This window comes from Hipposideros armiger, unplaced genomic scaffold (assembly GCF_001890085.2).
Source record: "Hipposideros armiger isolate ML-2016 unplaced genomic scaffold, ASM189008v1 scaffold_26, whole genome shotgun sequence".
Classification (NCBI taxonomy): domain Eukaryota; kingdom Metazoa; phylum Chordata; class Mammalia; order Chiroptera; family Hipposideridae; genus Hipposideros; species Hipposideros armiger.
Window position 1 is genome coordinate 6,096,081 of NW_017731376.1, and position 11,984 is coordinate 6,108,064.

The 11,984-nt window shown below is 41.3% G+C and overlaps 1 protein-coding gene across 2 annotated transcripts in view; it reads right to left on the reverse strand.

The window, feature by feature from the left end:
• LOC109379477 (TBC1 domain family member 1-like) overlaps positions 1-11,984 on the reverse strand; it is a 45,816-nt gene that overhangs the window by 23,421 nt on the left and 10,411 nt on the right. For both annotated transcript variants that reach the window (XR_002123211.1, XM_019636049.1), the window contains exon 2: positions 11,116-11,623. Coding sequence is in view for 1 of the 2 variants with exons in the window: in XM_019636049.1 (XP_019491594.1) it covers positions 11,116-11,532 (417 nt within the window). In the remaining variant the exon portion in view is untranslated. The remainder of the gene's footprint in view (positions 1-11,115; positions 11,624-11,984) is intronic.

Genomic DNA, 11,984 nt, shown 5'->3' on the forward strand with positions numbered 1-11,984 from the left:
CAGTGGGTTGCCATGGGCTACCGTGTGTAGCCAGCAGCCAGTGTGAGCGGCCAACAGCCGCAGTGAGTGGCCGTCCAGAAGCCGGCGACTGATCTGCCTCGCCCGGGAAGAGCGCAATGATGGTGCCAACTTGGGCCAGTGAAGCAACGTCCTCCACAACTAGACTGAAGAACAAAAGGACAGCAACTTGTCTGTTCCCCTTCCCCCAATTCCCTAGCGCTGTTCCCATTCCCCAATTCCCCAATAAAAATCTTTTTAAAAAATTAATAAATAAATAAAATAAAATAAAATACAACTGAAACAAAGCTACAATCAAAAATTAAATTTCAAAAAATTTTAAAATTAAATCATAAAACTCAGCCAAAGCAACTCTGGCTTTCAATATAGGGGATTGAAGTATTGATCCCGCTAATCACAGGAAAATAACTTTAGGCCACCTTTTTGTTTAATACACAATGTAACCAAATCCAGAGAGGCTATGCAGGTACTGAGAAAGATGATGTACTTACAAGGCCATGTGCATGCTTTACTGGAAATTTTAAAAGGAAACATTTATTGCTTGCTCTTGAGTCTACAAATAGATAAGTAATCTTAAAATTAGTGGTAAGGGAACCCACCAGGTTCAGTCTCAGATTTGTGTCACCTTCAAGAAATACAGTTAACTAAGACGGCAGAGTAGGGTAACTGTGCTCGCCTCCTCCCGTGACATAAAAATTACAACTAAACTACACCACAACCATCATTGACACTTGCCTTAAGTCTACCTGAACAGAAGTCCTATAACTAAGGACATACAGAAGAAGCCACCTGAAGATGTAGAAGGGGTAGAGACATGGAACGGGCTGGTCACACACCCACATATGACAGTTAAAAATTGGGAGAAATATCTCAGCTGCAGAGGTCCCCTGAGGAGCAAAGGGTCCCAGCACCACACCAGGCTCCCCAGCCCAGGGTTCCAGTGCCAGGAAGACAAGTCCCCATAACTTCTGGCTATGAAAATCAGTGGAGATTGTGGCTGAGTGAGACTGAGGGCAGCTGGCGTCCCAGGCTCTCCTCTTAAAGGGCCCATGTGTGGGCTTACCCACTGACGGATTCACCCCCTCTGAGCTCCAGTGCTCAGGCAGCCGTTCAAAAGGCACTAGGGACATACAGGAAGGAGAACTGAATTGTCTGGCTTCAGAGCGAGGGCAGGAGGGACAGCTTTCTCCTGGACAGAGGAGCTGGGAGAAGCCAAGGTTCCTGTATTGAGTCCTCCCCCACCCAGCCTACACATGCAGGAGGGCGCCACATCTAAGTCTCCATCAACCTGGCCAACACTGTTTGCCAGGTGCTGGTGATCCCAGGGACCCCACTCCATCCAACTTGTGGGCCCACCCAAGCTAATTCCAGTGGCTTTTTCATAGGAACAACCTGTCTTGGCTCATGCTGCAGACATTCCTAAAATCTCTCAAAGGTTAGCAAATTTAGCAAACCCCAAACAAACAGCATCTGGCTTCAGCATGTCTCATACCTTTTGCAAAGCAGCCTCATGTCCAGCAATAGCAGCAGCCAGCCTCAGTTTGAGGCTTGGCCCCTCTCAGGCACCTCCAAGCCCAGCACAAGTTGTAACCATCTCCAGATCACTTTGTAGTTCATACCAAGCGGCCCTGGGCAGGGCACAGGGAGCAACTGACCTTGGCCTGCAACAGAGCCCCTCTCGAGAGGCCCCAGAACCAAACCACCTGGTGGTCAGCTTCAGACTACACCAGAGCACCACCCAACCACCTCCACAAACGACACGCCCAAAGGGCATACTCAGTAGGCACCAGAGCTCTGCTAAAGTGAATCCTGCTCAGCCTCTTCACAACAGCTCCTCCACTGTATTGATATACCTAGAGCAATCAAGGCTGAATTACAACAGGAGGGCACCCACAGCCCATACAAGGGACACACCTGAAGCACCTGGCTCAGGTGACCTGGGATACTGTGCCACTGGGTCCCACAGGATACCTACTATATAAGGCCACTCTACCAAGACTGGGAGACATAGCAGCTCTACTTAATACATAGAAACAAACACAGAGATGCAGTCAAAATGGGGAGGCAAAGAAACATGCCTCAAATGACAGAAAAAAAGCTCCAGAAAAACACCTAAGCAAAATGGACACAAGCAATCTACCAGACACAGAGTTTCCAACACTGGTTATAAGGATGCTCAATGATCTCAGGGAAAATTTTAAAAAATAAATAAATAAGTAAATAGGTAAAAATAGAGATAAAAAAACCATAAGAAGGAACCAGTCAGAAACCAACAATACAATAACGGAAATGAAGACTACATTAGAGAGAATCAACAGTAAATTAGATGAAGAAGAGAACAGAATCAGTGATCTGGAAGACAAAGTAGCAGAAAACACCCAATCAAAACAGCAAAGAAAAAAGAATCCAAAAAAATGAGAATAGTTTAAGAGGCCTCTGAGACAACATCAAGCATACCACCATTTGCATCATAAGGGTACTAGAAGGAGAAGAGCGAGAGCAAAGAATTGAAAACCTATTTGAAGAAATAATGACTGAAAACTTCCCTAACCTGGTGAAGGAAACAGATATACAAGCCTAGGAAGTGCACAGAATCCCAAACAAGATGAACTCAAAGAGGCCCACACCAAGACACATCATAATTAAAACGCCAAAGGTTAAAGACAAAGAAAGAATCTTAAAAGCAGCAAGAGAAGAGCAGTTACTTACAGGGAACCTCCATAAGACCGTCAGCTGATTTTTCAACAGAAGCTTTCTTTCGTTTTGTTTTGTTTAAAGATTTTATTGGGGGATTGGGGGAGGTGAACAGCGTTGGGGAATCGGGGAAGGGGAACAGACAAGTTGCTGTCCCTTTTGTTGTTCAGTCTATCAACAGAAACTTTGCAGGACAGAAAGGATTGGCATGAAATATTCAACATGATGAAAAGCAAGTCCTACAACCAAGATTACTCTACCCAGCAAAGCTATCATTTAGAATTGAAGGACAGATTCTGGGTTTCCCAGACAAGAAAAAGCAAAAGGAGTTCATTACCACCAAACCAGTATTACAAAGACTCTTAGAGGGACTTTGTCAAGATGAAAAAAAACAAAAAAGATAAAAAATATGAATAATAAAATGGCAATATCTACACATCTATCAACAATTACTTTAAATGTAAATGGATTAAATGCTCCAATCAAAACACAAAGAGTGGCTGAATGGATAAGAAAACAAGACCCTTACATATGATGCCTACAAGAGACTCACTTCAGATTGAAAGATACACACAGACTGAAAGCAAGGGGATGGAAAAAGATATTTCATGAAAATAAAAGCAAAAAGAAAAAACTGGAGTAGCAGTGCTTATACCAGACAAAGTAAACTTTAAAAACAAAGACTATAATAAAAGACAAAGAAGGATTCAGTAATTCCATGTATGGATATTTATCCAAAGAAACCCAAAACACGAACTGAAAGACACATGCATCCATATGTTCATTGCAGCATTATTCACAATTGCCAAGATATGGAAGTAACCTAAGTGTCCATCAATAGACAAATAGATAATGAAGAAATGGTACATATATACACTGGAATATTACTCGGCCACAGAAAAGAATCAAATCTTGCCATCTGTAACAACATGGATGGACCTAGAGGACATTAAGTTAAGTGAAATAAGTCAGACAGAGAAAGACAAATGCCATATGATTTCACTTATATGTGGAATCTAAAAAAACAAATAAACAAACAAGACAGAAACAAACTCATATATACAGAGAATATTTTGATGATTGCCAGATGGGAGGGGGATTGAAGGGGTGGTTAAAAAGCAAAAAGAGATTAAGATGTACAGATTGGTAGTTACAAAATGGTCATGGGGATGTAAAGCACAGCATAGGGAATTTTCATCATCAATATCATCAATAACATTGTAATAATGAGGTATGGTGTCAGATGGGTACCAGATTCATCAGGGTGATCACTTCATTATATAAATGTCTCATCACTATGTTTTATACCGAAAACTAATATAATACTGTATCTCAACTGTAATTGAAAAATAAAAAATTTATTAAAGAAGAAAAGAATACAGTTTAGTTGCCAAAAATCACAGAAAAGGAAACCCATTCACTCGAAGAACACTGACATCTTCTCAGATACGTCTTCTTCAGCAATATTGACTAAAGTCCTCTTCTGTAAGTAGCCTTCTACTTCCCATTCAGTTACTCTGGCTCACTTACCCAACCCCAACCTCCTTTTTCACACTTTCCCCCTCCTCTCCATCCCTAATGTTTTAGCACTTTATTACGGAGATCAACTTAGCTGCTTTTCCAGCAAGATATAATACTTCCTCTTTGGGAGAGGGAGCAATAGGCTCACAAGATTCTGGCAAAGACAAGATTCTCTTAGGCAGGATGGAGGAGGGTAGCCACTGAGCACTCCTGCATCAATACATCTGTCCTGACACAATTATGAAACACCCATGCTGTGCCCACACTGGATGCCAGGTCCAGAAAATCAGAATCTGAATAGAGCCAGGAACAGCGTTTGAAAAGCCAGGACAAGTTCAGGTATGAAAAGGAAAGTCAGTTAAACAAAAAACAAAACAGTGGGCACTTTATAGCAAAAGTACTCTCCTGTATCCAATCTCTGACTTACCCTGGGTCCCCCACACACTCTCCCCTCCTCTTGGCCTGCACACAACGTGCACTTCCCCTCCGTGTATATACCGTCCCAGTAATCCCTGCCATTCCCCATTGGGAATCCATCCCATACAATGTCAGAAGCCCCGACCCAACACTTCTGTTACCTGCAACTCAGTGCTGGCAAGTCTCTTTAAAGGAAGCAGAACTTTTTACTCTTTAGATAAAGAAAAGGATTAAAACGTAAATACTCTGGCCGGCTGAGTGGCATGTTAGTTAAGAGTTGGCTTGGGACGCCAGTCTGAGCACCAGGGCCCCAGTTCAGATCCCACATGGGGGCCAGTGACGCTGTGCCCTCTACAGCTAAGATGGTGAATAACAGCTTGACCCGGAGCTGGGCTGATGAGTCGCCGGCGACGGCGTAGGCTGCAGTGGAGTTGCAGTGGGCTGCCTTAAGCTACTGTGAGTGGCCAGCAGCCGGCGTGAGCAGCCAAGAGCTGCCATGAGTGGCCATCCAGGACCCGGCGACTGATCTGCCTCACCAGGGAAGAGCACAATGATCACAATACCAACATGGGCCAGTGAAGCGATGTCCTCCACAACTAGACTGAAGAACAAAACGACAGCAACTTGTCTGTTCCTCTTCCCCAATTCCCCAATAAAATCTTAAAAAAAAAGTAAAGACTCTTATGAGTGATCTAAAGGAACCCTAAAGTGGGTGGCAAATCTGAGTTCTCCTGAGTACATTTTCATAGACGAGACAAAACTGAAGGACTGGAGAAGAATCTCAAGATAACTGTTTTTTCTAGGGCTGAGTCTGGGCAGAACTCTTGTTCTTTTTTTTCTTTCTTTCTTTTAGTTTCAGGTGTACAAAACAATGTAAGTTAGACTTTTCACCCCTCACAAAGTGATAACCTCCCTCTCCCAATCCACTACCCCTCTGACATCGTATACAGCTGTTACAATCCCATTGACTCTGTTCCCTATGCTGTACTCCATATCCCGTGACTATATACACATTAAATTACAGTTAACACACAATATTATTCAGCTTCAGCTTCATGTGTACAGTGCAGTGGTCATGCATCTACACCGTGCATGAAGTGGTCTCCCTAATAAGACATGCCAGGCAGAACTCTTGATTTCTTTGTGATGTGGTGCGGTAAAGATCTAGTCAAGGTCACTCTCGCAACCATCTGTTTTCCAGAGTGAATACTGTCATTTCCTGCCATGGACCTTAAAGGGGACCAAAGTTTTGCCACCCTGAAGCTGCCTTTTGGGACACTGCTTTTAAATTATTCATTAAGAAACAAGATCCAGAAAGAACCTTTGGCCCTCCCTGCCTTCCTGCCCAAGAGATTCAGATAGAAAAAAAAACCTGCTTCAGAAAGGAGATCTTAGGATGTTCACCTTAGTCTGATTTGAATTAAATATGATAATAAGAGGGCTTCAGGCAGGGGTCTGTTAGCTAGATACGCCCTGCATCCCACTGTTTCTTTCTTTCTTTCTTTTTTTTTTAAAAAGATTTTATTGGGGAATTGGGGGAGGGGAACAGCGTTGGGGAAATGGGGAAGGGGAGCAGACAAGTTGCTGTCCCACTGCTCCTGAGTAGCCCAGCAAGAATGTTCCTGCCGCGTGTGTTCCTCCCTTCCTCAGCTACCGATAAATCGCCCATTCTCACTTCTGAAATATAGTACCCCCACCCTTTTCTCCTTTGTCCAAAATGTCATATACACCCAAGGTTGTCTCATTGTCTTTGGAATTTTCATGCCTTTGTGAATTCTCCATGCACATGTATTAAAATTTTGACTTTCTCCTATTACTTTTTCTCATGTTAAATTGATTATTAGCCCAGCTAAAGGAATTTAGGAGTTGGGAGGAAAAGTATTAATATACTTTAGCCCCCACAACCTAAAACTCAAAACTAGACTTTAACCCAGAACCTTACGCTCCTGTGTTCACACGTGCTCTGAGGAATATTCTTGGATTTTATGAGAAAATGTAACCTATGGTCCAATAAATCTAGGGATTTTATGGACTAATGTACAACTCAAGCATCGAAGAGAAAATATAGTGTTTCCCTAATATAGTGTTCTCAGAGTGTGGTCTGCATAATTTAGTAAACCAATATTTTCCAATAATCAATGCATGATATTACAGAATCATGCATGCTTAAAAGATTCACTAAAGTGCAAGATAGAACAATGGGTCTTAATATAACAAAGTGCAAAAAGTGCTTTGATATGGTTTCAGAGTTCATATTACAACAAGCCTTTGAGAAACTACTGCTTGTTGAGTTTTGGTATAGTGTTAAAAAAATATCCACAATTTTCTAAAAAGGCTACAATATATTTCTTCATTTTCCTACTCCATATTCATGTGGGCCAACCTTTCTTCATATACTCAACCAAAACAACAAATCACAACAGAATGAAAGAAGCAGCAGCTGAGAATCCAGTAGTTGCCTATCAATCTACACATTAAAGAGATTTGAAAAAAAAAAAAAAAGTGAAATTATGTCACTCATCACTAAAATGTTTTTGGAAAATGTGGTTATTTTTTCACAAAAATAATATTTATGCTAACATGTAGGGAGCTTATGCTTAAATTTTATTAATTAAATAAAAATTTAATTATGTAATAATTAAAATAAAAATTTAATGAAACAATTGATTAAATTTTAAATAAATGAATGCCTGTATAATTTCTCAGTTTTAAATTTCTAATACATTAAGTATTAATATATATAATCCATATAAACTACTGCTCTTTGGGATCTTCAATAATTTCTAAGAGTGGAAAAAGGTCCTCAGATCAAAAAGTTTAAGATGACGCCCTAATGCGTTTTGATTATGGAAGCCTTTCTCTGTGGAACACCTTGAGTATATTCTATAGATCATACAATCAGAAACAGAATCTCACGTTGTGAGTATGAAATTACTCCTTTACACACCTCTTCTCCCTAAAAATTCCTCAGTGAATGAATTTATATGTTGATCAGTGGGTTTCCTCTCAAATAGTTTTGTGCCTATGACCCCGGCAGTGAACGCACAACTCTCTTCTGGCAAACACAGTTGATGCTGACCGTATCTATTTAGAAGAGGTCTTAATCTAGAAATTATTTCACTGAGAAAATGTTACAAATAGTTAAAAGAAATGATGGCATAGGGTAACATGTTCTTATAGCACCTAACCCTGTGTTACGAGATACAGTGCCAGGGACGTCCCAAGAACACAAGAGATACCACGCCAGTTACAATCCGTCATGGCCAATTTGGTTTACCATTCAGTTTCCAAAAACAATAGAATCCCTGATCGAAGTGCCTATGTGACAAATTATCATTTTATAAAATAAGCAGGATGACAGCAATGTATTACCCTGAATACTAACAATTTGTATCTGTAAAAATTGTATGCAAGCCGAAAGTAACTTAAGGACTAATTCATATTTCTACCATGCTTTTTAGAACACAGAGTAAGGGCCTTTCTCTATTTTTCATCAGACTCGAAGGGCCAATTACCGAATTTAGTTATAAGTCTCTTCTTTCTGTCAGGTATCTGAATGACGGGCCTATTCTCAGGTTGACTTTTTGGGAAAAGTCAAAAGTGTAAAGTGCTGAACAACTATTCCATGCAACAACTCTCCCCAAGGAAACTCAGTCCTTATATAGAGCTGGCCTGGAGTAAGTACAAGCTGTTCTGTCCTCTGATTCTCATTCTGGAATTTGCCCAAATAACAGAAACCATTAAGTTTATTTATGAAGTTTATAAGTGTCTAGTTTATAAAATGTTCCTTAAAGATGACCAGGATCTCATCCTGAGAACTGAAGACGCTTATTTTGATCTCCTTTTTCCTTTTGCTTTAGACTAGGAATGAAATTAGCATAAAATCTGCTTCCACTAAAACTTTCTTTGATGAACATTGTTTTATGGCCATAAGTGCTTATTAAGTTCCAGGGCCTGTTCTACCTCATTTAGTCTTCCCAGCAACTCTACAAGATAGACTATAATTATCCCCATTTTACAGATGAGGAAGCAGGCTCAGTGTTGCCTGAGGCCTCCCAGTTCATAGGTGGCAGAGAGGACTGTGAGGAATAAAGTGAAGAAATAAAATGGAGTCACTATAGTCAAGATGCTAAATTACTAAAAGCAACTAGTGTGAGGCATGAGGAAACAGTTCTATTCTTGTTTTAACTAGCCTGGGAACGTAAACTTTTGAACTTTTCAGTCCTATGTCAATACTTGGCTATACATCAAACTTCCAGATAGCCCTCTAAGTACCCCCTGAAGGACTAAAGAAAAAATGTTCACATATCCAGACCATCTGACATCCATTATTCAGACCACCTGACACCCAGTATCCAGACCGCAGGTTATCTAGAGGATGACCATCTTGGACAAATCCAGAAGCTAATAATATAGGACTTTTTACTGTAAGTAAAAAAAAAATGTACATTTTACTGTTAAGAACCCTCAGCTTTCCTTTCTTCTTCAGAACACTCTGGGCGTTGCCTCGTTGTGTCTCTGGTTTGCAAACCCTAAGATCCTTGAATCAATCTTTATCATTTAATTCTAGCCAGAGCCTCTTGAATCCTTTACACTCGGTCGACAACTGGAATCCAGGGAGCTAGTCCTTCTGAACCTCCAAACCAGGATGCTATGATGCCTATTTGAGATGCATGGACAATAATAGCATGACACGATTTACAATAAGCAGCTATCCACTTCTGTGGGTAAGATAGTGGTTTTAAGCTTAAGATTCGCCTTTATTTCAAAAAGACTTCCTTACACTCTGGTGTGTTAGGCTCCATTCTCTGTCTTCCCCATCATGCCCTGTACACGGACCACGTAGTATTTGCCTATTGATGTTTCTGCCTTCCTTCTAGCCTGAACTAATATCCTCTTGCATGGTGTCTGGAGCAGTAGTCACTGAAGGAATGAGTAAAAGAAACAAGGAATGACCAAGGAATGAACAAACAAAAGTGAATCTCCACAAGTCTACTTAGTCACCAAGGACATTAATTTCCAATTGAGTTCTATGCACCCTGGACAGCATGCAAAAATTCCAGTGGGATGCAGGGAGAAACATTAGCATTTCTATTTCTATTTACTGACCTTTACTGCATGGATTTTCACTGGCATCCTCACTGCTGCGAGTGGCAGACAGCCACAGAGGGCCTGGTGTGAGCAGTCCTCAGTTCACGGGTTCGCAGTGGGGCCCTCACCTGTTTGTTTGCTTTCTGTAGACTACCAGATTGCAGTTTACATGGCCCCAATTGAGAAAGCAGCTGTAAGGACTCTATTTTCAATTTTATCTAAACTAACCCTCACAGAATGAACTTGTAAACGAGTCCTGCACAGAACTGCAAAAAATGCCAACAACAATGCAAGCACCAATGAACAGGAAAAGAGTAGAGCTGAGGCCATTTTTACTATTTCTCCTATGATATTTTTCTCAGCCACATCATGAGCTATAACAATAACAAAGTAATCAGATCTGACATGAAATTCGCAAAAAAAAAACAACCACAAAAAAACCCTGAAAGTATCAAAACTTAGATTCATATCCACTATTCTTATGAATGGTCCTTGCCTAAATAAACACTGTGCCTTGGGAAAGTGGCTAATTGTATTCTTATACAGTTTACAAAGAAATATTTTTTATTAACAGTATCAAAAAATGGAGAGCTTACTGATCTAGAGCTTTGCTACTCAAAGTGCAATCTGCAGAGGTACCAGCATTAGCATCACCTGGCAGCTCGTTAGAAATGCAGAGTCTCAGGGCAGCTGGAGGGCTCAGCTGGCGAGAGCACGTGCTCTTAACAAGGTTGCTGGTTCGACTTCCGCATGGGATGGTGGGCTGTGCCTCCTCCCCTCCCCCAGCAACAAGATTGAAAGGGGCAACTGGACTTGGAGCTGAGCTGTGCCCTCCACAACTAAGACTGAAGGACAACAACTTGACTTGGAGCTGATGGGTTCTGGAAAAACACAATATACCCCTTCCCCAATTCCCCAGCACTGTTCCCTTCCCCAGTTCCCCAATAAAATCTTAAAAAAAAAAGAAAAGAAATTCAGAGTCTTAGGGTCCATCCCTTACCTACTGGATCAGAATTTACATTTTAACAAGATCCCCACGTGATTCCTGTGCACGCTTCTGTTTGAGAAGCATTGCTTTAGGACATACTTCTTAAATGATCCGAATCCTCACAGTTCAGCTCTTAATTATAAGTTTAGACAGATTTCTCTTTTGAAGTTTTGAACTCAGAAACATAATTTCTAATATCTGTTATCAAGTGTTCTTCAAAACTGTAAAGAAACTATCGCCATAAACCAAAGAGGTCCAGTGAAATCATCTAGGTATAACTCACCATTATCTCTTATTTATTCCAGTGTATGTAAAATGAATGTCTGGACCCTCGTACAAGAAAGACCATCCAGTCACGTCTTAATCGTTTGATCACCCCCACTTACTTTTGTTTGATCATCGGCTTTGAACACATAGCAGATACTCCGCTTATTGGCTGCATCGTCCTTAATCAGGCAAGCAAAGTAACTTGGGTCGTGACTGTTGTGAATCAGTTTATGTACATGTTGAGGCTTACACTCGAAGATGCTGGAACAGATCAGGGGGTCCCATTGTTGACTTTTTCCTGGCTCAGGTTCACATCTCAGTCCAGAGGGCGAAACGCAGAGCCGGACTTGCTTGCTACCAGGCTCCTTTGTGGAGGACTGCCCGCTAAGCCGTCGCACCTCTGCCACGACCCATGGCAGCATAGGCATGGTGGTCAGGGAATGCACGGGCAAGGAGCCCACCAGCTGGAGACCGAAGTCCACCCAGACCTCATTAGGAAACAGATGTTTCTTCGCTGTGAACGTTATTGGATCCATCTTGGGAAAGGTCTGGAAACTCAGCAAAATGTTGCCACTCTTTTGTATTTTAGACCAAGCAATGTATTTTACGTGTGTCTGGCGCAGAATCCTGGGGGAGAAACAGAGGCATTAGAATTTAATGAAGTCACAGCAACAGCTACTCTCAAAGAGTTATTATTTCAGACAAAATTAAAAGTCTGAAATTCAAACATAGGAAGACATGGGTATTAGCTTAAATAAGCTGCTCTGCTGAGAAAGAGATTTCTTGAAATTGAATTTCATATAAAGCCTGAAAATGCCATAAATGTCACACTTACGATGGACTACAAAGATCTCACCGGGACATCCCTGTTAAACTTAAGCTTCATAGAGCCCACACTGGCAAGCACGATAGAAACAATATAAGGCTACTTGGACAGCTGGATGCCCGGTTGTACTAGTTAACACAGGGGTGGGCAAACTGCGGCTCG